At 44.7% G+C, this 17,083-nt stretch overlaps 1 protein-coding gene across 1 annotated transcript in view; it reads left to right on the top strand.

Annotated features, from left to right (window-relative positions):
* Positions 1-17,083, top strand: part of LOC121859372 (hemocytin-like) — a gene marked incomplete at its 5' end in the record, with an annotated part of 457,920 nt that overhangs the window by 221,196 nt on the left and 219,641 nt on the right. The window contains 3 exon segments of the mRNA XM_042356148.1: positions 8,907-9,075; positions 11,192-11,382; positions 11,871-12,017. Of these exon segments, the coding sequence (XP_042212082.1) occupies positions 8,907-9,075; positions 11,192-11,382; positions 11,871-12,017 (507 nt within the window).

Consider the following 17,083-nt stretch of genomic DNA (forward strand, 5'->3'; position numbering starts at 1 on the left):
ACACCCCCCCCCCCATAAACCCCCCTACCCACCCCCCACAAAATTTAATAATAGTAAAAAACTCATTTGCCTCTCAGTATTTTTATCCTTCCGTCCCTATTATTAGCCAAAGATTTATCATATTGTTAAGTAATAGTGTAATAATAAGGAAACACTACTACACTCATCCCCCCACCATTAACCTCTCCCCCCCCCAACCTAATTAACATACAATCTTACTTTGTTTAGTTGCAACTTGAAGTTACGTAAATCCTGAGGAGTGCATATAACTTTAATGGCCTCTTCATAATCAGTCACATACTGATCAAAGCTTTTCTCTGCACTCTGAAAATCGCCACACAGATTCTTCATCAACTAAATCATTGATTATTGATGCCGGCAACAGTTCAGTTTCATTATAAGACTGAGTTATGGGCTCACTTTCACTAGCATTCGTTGGATCAGGCTCACTTTCATCACCATCAGGGTCAATGCATGTCTCCTCACTGTCTACTTCTACCTCCTCACAGTCTGTTTGTTCTTGTTGTGATACATTAGTGTCACTGTTTGTGTTACCATTAGACTCACTTTCATCATTTTCATATTCATTTTCATCGTCATTATTGCCGTCAGTGCATGTCACGTAACTCTGTACCGGAACACAGTCTGCAAAAAGGTCTTGTGATGCATAGCAGTCACTTTTTGTGTTATGAGTATACCAAAATCACTATCACTATCACCTAGCATTCCTGGGGTGTCCACGTGAGCACTGTCGTCACTAAACACACGCTCGGGAATAATGGGCTCCTGAACTCACAACAGAAGGCCTGGCCTTACTCGAGTCTTGCTCTAATATCGGGCAGATATTGCACAGCACTTCTCACACCCGTGGAACATGAATAACGTCAATGTTACGCCGAAATATTATAAAAAACTAATGAGGAGGCAATATCTGGGCGCGAGGATTGGCCTAGTAGCTGTGACGTAGCATGGGGAAATCCATTGTGATTGGCTGCCTCATGGGGTATAGTCCAAGGGAGGCACGTTATCATTGGCTAACACTCCTCTCGCTCTGAAAGGGATGTTGCCACCTTCTTTGACTGAGCGTGCAGCCTTATACCACAGCCATATACGTAGCTTCAGGCATGAGGCGAAATCACACCTTATTTTTGAAGGACTTTCTATCATATTTCTATTCTAGCTAGAGGGTTACAACCAACGCCAACATGTAGAGGAATGGTGAAAATAGTGATATGCATCAAAAAATGCATTTTGTCCCGGGTGTCGCTTTACCCCCTTCTAATGCTGAGCGCCTCATATGTACAGGTACTGTGCAAGGATATAAAATGTGGTTAGCAAGCTGATAAGTGGTGAAATGATAAATTAAAAAGAAAACCACATTTACAATGATAAGATGGAAAGCAAAGAATCAGCCATATAAAAAGTGACTACCATGTTCAGTTTGACTAGTAAAAATATTGTTGGTGGTAAAGCGGTAACGCATGTATTGTATATCCTCACCAATAAGTTAAGGGTTCGATTCCTGTTTGGCCCAGACTCATGTGAAAAGAGTTTTATCCAGAGTGACCCTTACTACCAAACATCACAGGTTTTCCTTAGTCCGGTTCCTCATATACTAACATTGGATAGACCAAACGCCCAAACAGCTAGTATGCTGATGAGTGGTAAAAAAAAAAAAAATCTTTAATTACTCAGTTCGCTTGAAAATACAACAATACTAATTGACAAATTATAGTATACTCTCACCAACCACACATTTTCCAAATGCAGGTTCCGGGTATCCACGGTTTTTACTCTATACCATTTTACCAACCACAGCATTGAATTTTGAATATCTGTGGATTAGTGTGACGTCTTCATCTCTCCACAGTCTCATGTATTTCTCTGTAAATGTGAGGAATGAAAGAAAATAATACTGATTAATAAAAGAAGAGATAAAGTACTACATTGCCATTTGGCAATCATTTCACTGAGGATACGGAAACTGGAGCGCTCTCCCCCCTCCCCCACCCACAATTGTGGGCTAACTCCTGCTAACGTAAGAAATGCTTATTCTCTTTATATTTTTGACTTTATGGTAATAATTTAACTTTATTATTATTATTATTATTATTATTATTATTATTTGCATATTCTCTATGAACGGTTGTGTGTGCATGTAACAGTAAAAAAATAAGAAAATAAAACACTTATATCTAGCCAAAAATACGAGTTAAAAAATAATAATAACACAGCTTGGCCTGGTAGAGGGAGAGCTAGGGGATGTAACTACAAGGACAGTCTAACTTGGCTGCCTGCCAAGTCTACACACACATTCACTTCACTCACATACACACCCATACTCTTCATTTTTCGTATTTTATAGCAACATCTCATCTCCATGTAGAGGTACTGTAAAATTTGTATTACTCTTTAATTTATATTAAGCTATTTTATATGTATTTGACTCAAATATAATTAAATGTAGAATACTGTACAGATATTGTTTAGTGAAGGTACAGACCTACAGGCAACTTAGGCTTTTACAGGTGTTATCCATGGCCATTGAACCTAACGCCTTATTTCCCTTAAGCTTTTAGTCTTGCCAATGGCGGATTTGCCAACCAGAGGGTTTTTCAGGAACCCAACTCCCGCAGTTGGCGAAGGACTACAGTTCACAATCGCTTAGTAAGAATCTTATACATATAAAAAAAATTCTTCTTCTAGTAGTGTACATTGTGTAAAGGAAACAACGCTAGACTTTCATTAAAACTTAACCTTTCAACAATGTTTTGAGCATTAAGTGGTAAATTACTCCCTTCTTAACATTTATATAGAGGGTATTTGAGTGATTTTTTACAAACCTCACGCCAATACTTAGGAATTACAAGTGAAGCCTGAATAGAAGTTGTTTTTATGTTATGTATATTCATAGAAGAAAGTCCTGTCAGTCTTACATCATATCAATAAACTCAAATACTCAGGAACCTGTGAATCTGAGACACTACTACTACTTTGCTGTCAATCGGAATCGAGTATGACGATCATCTGGCTATGATAAAATGATATGATTTATTGAAGATGTCACCTTCGTTGGTGAGCTCTAAGGTAAATAGAGAGGCCGATCCGGAACCAGCAGAGTCGTTCACAGATATTGCACATGTGGAGGGCCACATATAGGGCAGGAGGGGCAGTGGTGTCTCTCTGGCGTGGGTGCTTGTCTGCCTCGGTTTGCAGTCGACTAACTCGAAAGTATTGACACCTTCTTGTGTGGTGCTCATCCAAGCATTACGGTGTGGAGTAATTGCCTCCCAGGTGAGGGAGTCGATTTGGCACTTTTTCAGGTTTGCCGTTTGACTACGGTGTGGAGTAATTGTCTCCCAGGTGAGGGAGTCGATTTGGCACTTTTTCAGGTTTGCCGTTTGACTATCCTTATACCTTTTCAGTTGCCCGCCAGCGATACATTTACTATTCGTTAGGTAACTGTAAAGTAGCTGCTTTGGCAGTCTACTGTCATCCATGTGGGTAACATGGTCATTTGTTCACTTGTCTTCCCAGCGAACTCGGAAGATGCAACGTAGACTACGTTAGTGAAAGTTTTCAAGTGCCTTGAGGTGCAACCTGTATGTGACCCATGTCTCGCTGCCATAAAGCAGGGTGGCGAGGACCACTGCTCAATATACGTGCAGCTTTGTAGATAATTTCAGCTCCCTACAGCTGAAGACACGGGTATGGAGTCTGCCAAAGACTTGAGATGCACATCTGATCCGATGTTGAATCTCTTCATCGATGTCTGCGGTGGTGAACAGGTGGGAGCCGAGATACTGAAAGTGGGTAACATAAGAGAGGGAAGTACCGTTAAGCTGGATGGGTGATGGATGTGTGACTGAACCAGGGGCAGGCTGAAATAAAATCTGAGTCTTACATACATTCACCTTAAGGCCAAAGTGTGCATATGCATCTGCGTAGGTGTTCAGGATCTGCTGTAGGTCGTGTTCAGTGTAACCGACAAGGGTGAGGTCCTCTGCATACTAAAGTTCAGTAATGGAAGCTGCCTGCACCATTGTTTCTGCCTTGAGCCATCTTATGAACACCCTTCATCCGGTACTGGATGTCCACCCCACAGGCTAAATCGGCACTGGCACAAGTAAGGAAGGCAGCCAAGAAAATGGAAAAGAGAGATGGTGCCAGTACACATCTTTGTTTTACCTCCATTTGGATGGGGAAGAACTCAGATTGGGTGCCATTGTACAGGACACTGCTGTTCATGCCATTGTGGAGTTGCTTCACAATGGTAATGAATTTTGGTGGGCAGCCAAAACGACTATGGGTTCGCCAGAGGGCTTCCCTGTTGACTGAGTCGAAGGCCTTGGTTAGGTCGATGAAAGCCATGTGCAGATCACGATGCTGTTCTCTGCACTTTTCCTGTATCTGGCGGGCAGCAAAGATCATTTGAGTGGTGCCACATTAAAATTCTTATAGAAAGTTTTCCGCCTCGGGAAGAAGTCCGTTTATGAGGATTCGGGGGATAGTGTTGCCAGCCATGGGCAGTAGCGAGATCCCGCAGTAGTTGCCACAGTCTGACCAGTCTTCCTTGTTTATATAAATATTGACAATGGAGGCATCCTTAAGAGCATGGGTGATTTCCTCCTTTTCCCATATATTCTCCAGGAGAGAGTAGAGACGACTGGTAAGCAGAGGTCCTCCTGCTTTATACACCTCGGCTGGGATTCCATCAGGCCCTGAGGCTTTGTTATTTTTCATATGTTTGGTGGCAGTAGCTACCTCATCCAGTGATGGAGGATAGCTGAGGTGGGCCTACTCTGGATGCTATGGGACCTGCTGGGTAGTCAACACATCCACATCGGTGTTTCGGTTGAGCAGTGAATAGGAGTGTTTTTTCCAGCACTAAAGGATACCTTCTTCATCTTTAATTAGGGAATTACCATTGGATGAGTGGAGGGGAGCTGCACCATGAGTGATTGGCCCATAAAATGTTTTAGTGGAATTGAAAAATTCGTGCATCTTGCATTGTTCTGCAAGTTTTTGCATTTCACATGCTTTATTTTTAACCCTTAGGCCCCGGGTGACGTTCCAAAACGTCCGCCTATTTTCCCACCATTTATACCCGCGAGGAGCTTAAGGATTAAACCAGTTGTTCTTTAGATTGCAAAGTACACTCTGAGCCATGGCTTTCTTCTTGTGGAAAGTATCAGCTATGGCCCGAGACTGAGGGTTATTCTGCCAGTCAGTTAAAGCAGCACTTTTATCACAGACAAGTACATTGATTTCCAGATTATTTTCATCAAACCAGTCCTGGTGTTTTCTTTCGGTCTGGCCAAAGGTCTCTCTGCACGTTTTTCTCATGACAGTGTCGAGAATATCCCATTCGGCACTTGGATTTGGGTTGCTTGTTGTCGGGTTGTTTATCAGCCATGTTCGAGCTGCTCTCTGAAAGCATTTGCTACCGCTGGACCCTCCATACGCTTAGTGTTAAAACCTCTTCTGGAGGCTTCTTGCCTTCACCATTTTGGGGTGACGAGAAGTGAAAGCTTGGTTCTGACGAGCCGATGACCAGTGTTGCAGTGGTCTGAGCCATGCATGGCTCCGGTGATGAGGACATCTCGGCGATCTCTTTCTCTGTCAATAATGTAGTCAATGAGATGCCAGTGTTTGGATTATGGGTGTTGCCACGAACCCTTGAACTTGTCTGTCTGCCTAAACAAGATATTGGTGATATTGAGGTTGTGTGCAGTACACTTGCTGAGTAGGAGTAGGCCATTGGGATTACACTTGCTTAGTCCATTTCTCCCTATGGTTCCCTGCCTAATGTCAGCATCTCTGCCAACTCTGGCATTGAAATCACTTAGGAGCTCACCTTCTTCCCTGGGGATAGAGGTTAGCACTCTGTCGAAGTCAGCATAAGAGGCCTCCTTGGTGTCATCCTCTGCATCCAGTGGTAGGGCGTGTGCACTGATGAAGAAGGCATGATGTGAGTGATTCAGTGGAACTCTTGAGTATGATGAGGTGCTTGTTGATCCCAACAGGCATTTCAGTTAGCCTGTGTAGGATGCATTGGCGGATGACAAAGCCAACTCCATAAATGCGGTTTCACTCCACAGCAGGCTTACCCTTCCAGAAGAAGGTATAGCCAGACCCTCTTTCTGTGAATTGACCCTCATCTGGGAGTAGGGACTCACTAATGGTTGCAATGTCGTTGTTATACCGAGCCAGCTCTTTTGCCAAATGGCGGTTCTTCTCTCAGTATCTAGAAGGGTCCTGACATTCCATGCAGCGACCATAAGAGGTTGTATAGTTTGATTTTGTTTTATCTGTGATTATAAATGTGTTTTCGACTGCATAAGGATGCCTTTACTGGGTGCGGTTACCCAGTCAGGTTGGTTCTTTAGGCAGGCTATGTTTAAGGCACCTTTTCTAGCCCTCTCCCCATGTGGGGTGAAGAGAGTGGCTTCTGGAAAGGGCTGCTCAGTCGCACAGATAGGACTGGATTGCACTGCTGCCTAGATCCCAGTACATAAACGACCATCTTATCTATGCCACCCATGTGCAGAGTTGTGACTAGAGACTCCCAGCAGTCATCTCTGCCTGTCCCCATTGACATAGGACCCTTGGAGGTATAGGGGTTTTGGTGATGATGAAAGGTATGATGTGCTGGATGATGGCTGCACATGAGATGATTTATGTGGTGAGGCAGGATGCAGGCTGCAACCACACATCTTGGCTCTCCCGTTTCCTGATCCAGTGGTGCAGGTGTTGCAATGGTTGGAGAGATTGGGATTTGCAATGGACTGCTGATAACCCAGTTTGTTGGGTTTCGCCTAAGTAGCCTGTCCATCATGCATTGCCTTCGTCCGCCGGTGTAGTCATTGGGTTCCTATGGTGGTCACCTCTTTCACCTATACTGCCGTTGGGGTCTTGTTGGAGCTCTGTAAGCATGTTTGCCTGATGCCGGGCTCCGCCTCAGATTTTTCGTTCAGGGTTTACTTCCGTAGCCTTATACCTACCAAGGTTAATCCGCAAGGCAGCGAGGCAGTGGTTGGTAGGCGCCAGGACGTGTCCACATGCCAGTGGGCTTATGCGCCATCCCTCTGGGGCCCACTGCTACTCCGAGATCCCCTGCCGGTCTAGCATGGGCTCATGAGGCACCCAGTTACTGTGTGTTGCCACAAGGGGGCACAGCAGGAGTCTTGAAGGTGAAGAGGCTGTGTACTGGCAGGGGAGGACTTATTAAAGTTGCTTCCATGTTCGCCACGAGGGCTAGCCAGCGGCAGCAGCTGAAAGCGAGAGGAAACAAGCAGTGCTTGCAACTTAACTCTAACATATTGCTGCCACACTACATGTATCACACTTCCCTATGCACACACACACACACACACCATAAATAATATATTAAGTATATTTTTCTAAGTGAGAAATAATACTTCAACTAATCACCTATCAAGGTGTTGACAAAATCATAAACATTGTGCGAGTTAATTTTTTATAGTTGCTCAAAAGCTAGTGATATCCAAGAAATATGCAGTGTCTCACTACAGGCCAAGGAGCCTCCTGGCTGAATTTTTCTGTAAATATTTTTTTTTACAAGAGTTAAGTAAAGGAAAAGGACCCTACTAGAAATAAGCTTATGATGTTATCGAGTTATCTTTGGTCAAATCGACTTGCTATTTACCATTTTTGTATTCTATATCTGCCCTATATGTGTACAGTATATCTTTTGTATACCTGCACTGTCTATTTAAAGTACAGGTAAAGTCACAATCCAAAGATTCCCCCCCTCCCCTCCCCGGCTGGAGGGAAGGCGAAGCCAAGGTTGAAGAAAGACCAGGTGATTGGACATACACTATTATTTGTGCTGTCGCTATATATTAATATTCATAAAATAATTATGGCCGTGCCAACATACCATAATTATCAAGTCAATATTTTGGACACTGTGAGGTGTGCTGACGATGCGAGGGGCGAGATGACGAGGCAAGAGGTGAGGTAACAAGGTAGGAGGCGAGTTGAAGTGACAAGGCATTTACACAGCACACACATTAACAGCACTCCTAAATCATTGTATTATAACATTATAGTTTTTTAATTTATATTTTAAAATTAATTGAGACATGATGGCTCTATTTGGCTACTTTTGCACTTAGACGCTGATCAGTGAATAAACCAGGGCTTATGGAGACGCATTATACACTACAATAAAATTTATTAAGTTCTGATAAATACACTACAATATTATTTACTAAGTGCTCAAGACAGACCCTCTTGAACAGTGACAACAATGGTAGTTGAGAGATGGTGAGTGTTAGCAACATTATTAGGGAGAGCAGGAACGATCATCTGTTACTGTTCTGTAAACAAGAGAGGAATATACTAGGGAGTCTACAATAGCTCATCTGAGATTGAGTGTGGTTTTTTTTTCGGGAAATTAATTATCTTTCGATAATATTTTGTTAACCCAGCACCAAATGAACCTGAATAATAGGGGGAAAATTATGGGTGAAATTACATGCTGTCATTATAAAGGAATCGCAGGCTACCGAACAGGAGGCGGTGAGTCGTCTTCCCTCCTCGTCGGCCACCTACTTTCGCCAGCTACTCACCAAATGTAGTTTTGTACATTCATTCATTCTTAATCTGTTTCATATTATATTCCTATAACAATAATTGAATTTTTTTAACCACTCATTTATTTCAAATTCATTCCGAATTCAAATCGTTTAAATATTAAAAAAAAAAACAAGAATAAAGCAAAATCCGAATTATAACGATCCAAATTAATGAGGGTAAAATACAGCTTATTGTTTTGAAATTGATTGATTATTGCAAAACATGGCTACCCTTTTTTCTAATTGATGATAATACTGTAAACTTTTCAAGATTGTTGCTTACAAATTTATACTTGTTTTCAGATTTTCAGAGGTGCTGTGACTGCCTCCGAGCCCGTAATTCAGATATTTACAAAACCTGTAGAAACACGATATGTGAGATTGAAGCCCACAGACTGGTACCAAGCCATTGCCTTGAGGTTTGAAGTCATTGGCTGTGGGGGTGTTACTATACCCTCTACTTCTACAGTCAGTACGTACTCACAGTTAACATGACTAATTTCTGTTTGAAGTGTGGAAGAGAATGTGTGTGTGTGTGTGTGTGTGTGTGTGTGTGTGTGTGTGTGTGTGTGTGTGTGTGTGTGTGTGAGTGTGAGTGTAGACAATAGGAGGAGTAGTACAGTACATGTTTAATAAATCCCGGACAATCTTCATCTTCAAGCCTTGTCCAGCCAACAAACCCTCCAACTCAATTGTTCATCCGCCATTGTTTACATCTTTTGTCAGCTTTATATCCCTGTGATTATTGCTTTAGTTCTCTTGATTCTTTAAGCTATCAAACATTGAAATATAACTAGTACAGTAAAATGGGTCAAACTTCATTGGATGGTAAAACACCTAAAAAAAAAAAACATGTACCCCATGTACTGTAATTATGACACTTCTATTGATGCAAGTACTGTACTGTTTATGATATAAATATAAAAATTACAAATTCAGATCTTACAATGCAAGTACTGTACAGACAGACCCCCATTTATGAAGCCTTGGTTTACAAAAATTTGGAGTTACAAAAAAATAATTACCATAATTTTGTCCCATTGCGTATTTGATTTACAAATAAGAAAAAATATGAAGGTACATTTTTTTCTAAAAAAAAATTTCTTTTCCTAATAATGAAATTATGTTAATGAGTTTTTCTGCTACTAGTATTCTTGCTGATTTTACTAATTTGCTTCATTATTATCTTACACTCCATATACATTTGACTGGGTAATGTTCTTTTTAAGTTTCCGTGACCATGACAAAAGTCATATGTGACCACACATGTGAGGTCTGGTCATCTTCGTTCTGCAGCCTGTGTGTGTGTGTGTGTGGCTTCATTATTTATTAGGCTGTAACATAAGCAGAAAAAAGACGATAATAAGTTTGCCTTTTTTTCACTCCGAATAAAGGAAAAATATATTTGTGTTCTTGGCATCATATCTTGGAAATTTTCTCACAAACCAAGTAAGTGAACCATAGTTGTAGAGCAGGAATTTTATGAGCTTTCCAATGGTGGCTTTGAAATTATTATCTGAGTAATATTGGGGAGGGTGGGAGAGGAGATAAAGGGACAAACACAACCTACCGGAACAACTGACAGGAGGAAACTGAAGGGCAGTGGGACTCGCCCATGCTTTAGTACTTTCTGAAAGCTTCTCTCGCAAGATCATGCTTTTTTTTCTGTAAAGCACGAAAATTTAACCCAATATTCTTTTAAAGTTTATTAGTGTGATTCGCATTACCGGTGCAAATAGTGTTGTTACCCAGTAATTTGACATGATTCGCATTATGGTGCACAAGAGGAATATGGTGCATACAAGCTAATAAAAAATTTGCTCTTGCACCTTCTTCAGTATAAACTAGGCAATTGATGACTTCTAATCTCTCTTGGTAAGTGAGGTGTATGAGAGCTGACATCAGTTTGGTGACCTCCTTTGGATATTCTCTATCAATTTGCAGGCTTTGGTGTATCTCTGAGACTAAGTAGAATTACAGAACTCCAAGTGAAGTCTCACCAGACTTTTGAAAAGCATTACAATAGATTACCCATTTATATATGTGTACGAGTTTCCAAGGACGAAAATCAGGCACATTTTTCCCTCCAAAATTAGAAAATAATTCCAAGAAAAAAATCTCTTAAAGCCTTTCTATTCTGGGCCTGGGAACAAAATTTTTGAGAGATTGCATCATGCTCCAACTCATCCCCATGTGCCAGGCGTGTGGGTGGACTAACTGCTTGGGTAACTTGTACCATACACTATTGTACTGTACCAGAACACAATCAGCCAAGAATACAGTGTTAAAGCAGTGTCAAGATATAAAAAGTGATTACAGTTATGTATACAGTGCTGTACATTCAATAAGTGTGAAAGTATCATATGTACAGGAAAAGGGAAACACTGGACCATCTTAGTTTTTGTCTTTATTCAAGAAAATATATATTCTATGTTGAACAAATTCTTTTATATTCTTTTAACATTAGACTTTTTATTATAAACTACAGTACACTAATACAATACTAAATCATCTATTTTTTCTATCTTACCCTCTTGTGTCTGTGTGAAACTATACTTTTTCCATAACATTATCTTTATCTTAATCAGAGCCAGAGTGCGAAGAACAAATGGGGCTGGAGAATGAGGAGATGTCAGACCATCAGATCATAGTTTCCTCAGTCCTCAACAATCAAGAACACTTTTATGGGAAAAAAAATATCCGCCTCAACAGCCCGTCCATTCCACAAGAGTCTGCAGGAGCTTGGGTAGCAGAACCCAAAACTGACCAGTTTGTTCGAGTAAGTTTTATTTTTTAAAGGAATTATGTTACTTTTAAGTCAGAGATTATGTAGTAGGAATGCAAGTTATGTTGAAATATTTGCTTTGAAATAACATACAGTATGTAGGGTTATTACAAATTGGTGCCTCCATAAATTTTGACCTGGAAGCTAAAATTGAAAGGGTTCATTTATTAAGAGATGACTAGATATACTAGAATCTTTCAACAATTGCCTCCATGTTGGGTTTGAAGTGCTGGAAGATACAATATGTTTCACTTGTGAGTAGGGTGGTCAGTGTGCGTTATAACATCTAGGATATATAGGCTGCACCTTGGGTTCAGTTCTGGGTCACACCTAGAAAGTGTGTTATTCTCTCTTTCTCAGCGGGTATGGGTATGAAAGAAAGTGCGCACGCAATCAACTTCACTTTTAAAACAATCTAATACAGTAAGTAGTATTTTTTCCCTTAATAATATTTAATATACTGAAATAATTTTCTCCGTTAGTTTGACTTCCTGGAGCCGAGCAAGCTGTCAGGATTGATATTACAAGGGCGAAGTAACAAGGACGAGTGGGTAGAAACATTCACTGTCCGCTACTCTCCTGATGGTCAGACGTGGAGTACTGTCAAGAACCCAGATGGGAGTGACAAGGTAAGGACTCTCTCTCTCTCTCTCTCTCTCTCTCTGTTGGAATTTTTTCTAACCTTCCACCAACCTAAAATTTTATTACAGTTAATCAGATGTATCTGTTATTGTCTCTCTTGCCTGGAAATGTTTCAGTTGAGTTGATAAACTTTTGACTACACAGTGTAATGTGTGAGAAAAAAATAATACAATACAACTTAAGAATATACTGTAGTAAGCCAGGAAAAATAATACAGTATTAATCTTATGCAAGTACAGTCATCCAAAGATGAACTAACCCCACCCTGGGTCTCGTACTCACAATTTTACCTGGCAATATTTGGTGAATTAAGGCTGTATGTAATTGTGATTGTGATTAGTGCATCTGTTTTTGGCTGTATCACTGTCGGGATAAATCAAAGGTAGCATTTTTATAATAGCAGGTCCACCACCGATTTCCCAGCACCCTTGGTTCCAAAGCCTTGCCGGATTATCCATTTTGCTGGACCAACCGAGGTCAGGTAATAATAAATCAACAATACACCTCTGACCCACTAATTATACACCTCATGTGTCTCTACAGCACCATGGACTGGTAGAAACTTAAATGAAAAAAATATTAAATGTATATTAAATGTGAAAAAAACCATAATTTTGAGCAACATTACTGTACAAACTTTGTACCCAAATGTACTACACTAGACTAAATTTTTATCTCTTGTACAAACTATGTGATGTTTATACTCAAATTAATCACTATCTTACAAGGATTCCAGCAATGCAATTTATATTCTTTTTAAGTCTAGTCAGCTACATTTTATAAGATAAAAACTTTAAGCCTAAAACTAGCTTCACCCTTGGCTGGGAGGGAGGGAGGGAGGGAAGTTAAGTGCCCTTTCATAATTTTGTCTGGACTGAAGGAGGTGCCGGACCATCAGTTCCCGGATAATCGATCGGTGTTGTACCTGTAATAAACTATTCATCATTATTTTAGATCGTGAGAAGTTTCCAAATGTTCGTATATTTTCTTAAATGGGAAAGAAAATTATATTATTGAATTGACAACTCAACTACAACCACAGCTGCCACAAGATTCTCACATAAAATTTTCTTAATGATTTAAACAAATATACGAACATTTGGAAACTTCTCATGACCTAAACTAATGATGAATAGGTTATTGTGAGAGGTTCAAACAAGATGCCAGCTTCATTGGTGACTTTACTGTGTATCCTTCTCTTACTGGCGCCAGACAGCAACTGCCTGTCTGGGGGTCACTACAGAAATCTCTGCTTCCACATATGGGAAAACATATCATACCTCATCATAACAATTTTACACCTTCTTACAATCTTATATCTCTCCTCCAAGTTAAAGGAAATGACAATGCAAATAAAACAAAAGAAAAACTGAAAAAAAATCGAAACGAATTTTACACAGCACACACTACACCACGTAGTCAGCCAACCAACCCGGGGGCCTGCGGCCCCTCCCTGGCCTGGCCATGCCCGACCGGGATGGGGCCGGGGGGGGGTGAGCGAGGGCGCTGGTACAGAGGGCACCGCGGGAGGGGGCCAAGCGGCATAGCAGGGAGCACCGCGGGAAGGGGCCAAGCGGCATAGCAGGGAGCACCACGGGAGTGGTAGGCATAGGTGGCGCCACAAAGCAGGCGGCGTCTGTTACGGATGGACAACCTGCCACTGCCAGTCAACCTGATAGCATACTGCCTGTGAGGGCGGGCTTCTACCACTACGCCCGTCCTGTCCCAGAGCATGGTGGCGGCGTACTGCACACGCACCTGCGCGCCCACAGCTAGGGGAGCCAGCTGGCAGGACGCCTCCCCCCGCGACAGAAGGATCCCGTCCTGGGCTTCGGCCAAGCGTACATCCCTCATACGAAGCGCTTCCCGCCAGTGCTGGTCCACCTTGTAGTGCAGTCTAGCCACGGGGACGCCATCCCGGAGCTGGTGGCAAGTTGGGAGGGTGACTTGTTCACCCCCCGCCCCCCCTCCCCCCGCCCCCAGAGGTGTGTTCAGGCACTAGAGGGGGGCCTGGGATGGCCTGTCGCAGTCCAGGCTGCCCCCAGGCCCAGTGTTATCCCCGAGGAGCCTCTTGGCGGTCGTGACCCCAGCCTCTGCCCTGCCATTAGACTAGGGGAAGTGGGCTGACGAGAGCCGCACCTCGATCCCCCATGACTTGAGGAAATCCGTCATCTCACTGGTGGCAAGGTTGGTGCCTCCATCCATGGAGACCTGCTCAGGTGCCCCCCACCTCGTAAAGTAACCCCGCAGGCGGGCGATGATCTTGCCTCGTTGGGGAAGTGGGCGTCCTCCAGCCAGCCTGTGATTCGGTCAGCATATGCTAGGTACTTGTGGCCCTTCAGGTGGAATAAGTAAACTACCACCTATTGAAAGGGATAGTTTGATGCGGCGATCAAGACCAATGACTCCGGAGGCTGGGAAGGGGCGTGGGTCTCGCAGGCAGCACACCAGGACCGATGATACTGCAGGTTACCCTCCATGCCAGGCCAATAGATGGACTGCCGGGCCTGCCTGAGCATGGAGTCAAGGCTCTGGTGCCCCACGTGCAGATTAATGGCAACCCGGTGGCGGAGGGAGTCGGGAATGACAAGGCGCACACAGCCCTGGTCAAAGTGTAGGTGACCAAACTCCTGACCACAGCCAACCTGTCCTTCACCAAGAAGTACGGGTGCAGACAGGCCACCTCCTGTGACTTGTGGGGGCGCCAGTCATCCGCCAGCACCCTCAACACTAGCATCTGGTACACTGGATAGTCCACAGCCGTCTTGCACACAGTGTCCTCGTCCATAGTGATGCATCCATCCTGATCCAGTGCTGCAAATGTGACCGCACACACTGCAGCACACAGGTCCTCTATGTCAGGCGCCACTCTGAGGGCGGGGAAGCAGGATAGGGCGTCAGCTGCACAATTCCGCCTCCCTGGCAGGTACTTGACCGTGAACCGGAACTGCAGTGTCTTCTCCTTGAGCCTGAACAGGCGCGCATTTGCCACATCCGGGAGGGCCCTGTCCCCAAGCAACCCAACTAAGGGGCGGTGGTCCGTCACCAGGATGAGGTTCGGGCAGTCAAGGAGGAACAGCCTGGCCTTCCGCAGGCACCATACCACCGCCAGGGCCTCCCCTTCCACTGTAGCGTAGCCAGCCTCGGCCGTGCTCAGATGTCGGCTATAGCACAGAGCCAACCGCCACCCCCCTCTACAGCAGAACGGCGTCTCTGGCGAGGCACCGGCACAATATTGCTGCAGGACGACGAAGCCAATGCCCTCCCTGCTCCAGTCAGTGACAGCTGCTGTGGGCCTGGACTTGTCGTAGTACACCAAGCCGTCCCTGGCCAACTGACAGATGGTGTCCTGGGCCTGGCGAAACTTGAGCCGCAGCTGATCATCCCAATACACCTGTTTGCCCACTGGCTTCTTGAGGAGCTCGCAGAAGGGCTCCATCACAGGTGCAGCGGCAAGGAAGGGAGCCAACTGGTTAACCAGGCCATGCCAGGACCTGATGTCAGTGATTGATGGCCGATCAGGCATGGGTATGTCCTTGATGACTGACAGACGTTGGGCAGTGGGCTGGTAGAGGTCCCACCCCAGGAGGAAACCCACAAACTCGGCTTCTCTCCTGCAGAACTAGAACTTTTCTGTTTTCAGTGTAATACCTGTACGAGCACATGTCTCCAGAAAATCGTAGGTGAGTCTTAACGCCCCCTTCACACTGTAGTTATAAAGGAGAGTGTCATCCATGCACTTGTACTTGCGGGGCACATCCTGAATAGCGTCATCAAACCTCTTGGTGTAGGCATCTAACGCTGAACAATGTCCCATGGGCGTCCTGCAGTATTAAAAACTACCCCACGGCGTGATGAATGTGGTCAGATGTTTGCTCTCCTCCTCTAACTCCACCTGATAAAATGCCCAGAAGGCGTCGGCGACGGTTTTGAACGAGTGCACTGGCACCCTGGACACTGTCGAATGGTGCAGATGTGTGGTGTGTCTCCCTCAGACAGCTTGCACAGTATGCCTGGCTGACCGTTATTCTTGGCCACCACGACCATCCTGGCGCACCACTCTGTAGCCTCACCAGCAGGCACTGGCTGGATGACGCCTCTCCTGACGTCCTCCTCCAACTGGGCCTTCACCTCCGCTTCCCAGTGTTTTGGAACGGGAGCAGGTGTGTGACAGGCGTAGGGGATTGTGCCGGGCGTCGGGTGGATGCGATGAGGGAGGCCAGCCATTACTGGCAGTGGAGACCTCCTGTTGGATGCAGTGGATGAAAAGTGCCTGATGTGCCGTGCCTCCAACCTGGCCACATTCTCCTCCAAAGGAGGCAAGGGCATCTCAACTGACCTAGTAGGGGCATAACTGCTCCCAGGTCCAGGGCTCAGAGGCAGGTCGTCGGCTGCATTCTGCCCACCTCCATCGCCCACGGCAACCACAGCACGCCCATGGAGAGAGAAGTCGACAGGCACCAGGTCGAGGTATTTGCAAGCCTCCAATGACAGGTAGAGGGCTTTGGCTGTCTGCACGAAGTAGACCTCCTGGATTGTGAACCCCTCGCCCACACTGAGGCGGCAGGGGGGGACCCCAGACACTTGAGCTGTTTGTCCTCCTCGTCCCTCAGGCCATTGCGAGCCTGAAATTGCCCCGGACGCAAACCGATGTCCCGGAGCAGGGATGCCCCTGCCACACACACCATAGCACCCGTGTCAGCCACAGCCAGCACAGGGGTGGCGGGGGAATTGCCCCCAGCCTGGGCCACAAACACTTGTAACCATGGGTGGCGGGATAGCTTGGCTGCTGACACTGTGACAACACCTGACACATCTACAGAAGCACTTAGGGCTGGGTTTCTCTTTCAACACCTTTTGAAGTGACCAACCTCAGAGCAATTGCGACGTGTGGCCCCATTTGCAGGGAAGTTGCTCTTGCCCGGGGTATGTGGCATGCCGCAGTTCCCACAGTGCACGCGGCTGGAGTGTCCAGGTTGGGATGCTGCAACCTCAGACTCACTTGTGACCTCATCGCCAACCGCCGCCACTTCCCTGGCTGTTCCCGCCACTG

The sequence above is a fragment of the Homarus americanus genome, unplaced genomic scaffold (assembly GCF_018991925.1).
Source record: "Homarus americanus isolate GMGI-L3 unplaced genomic scaffold, GMGI_Hamer_2.0 scaffold7626, whole genome shotgun sequence".
NCBI classification, from domain to species: domain Eukaryota; kingdom Metazoa; phylum Arthropoda; class Malacostraca; order Decapoda; family Nephropidae; genus Homarus; species Homarus americanus.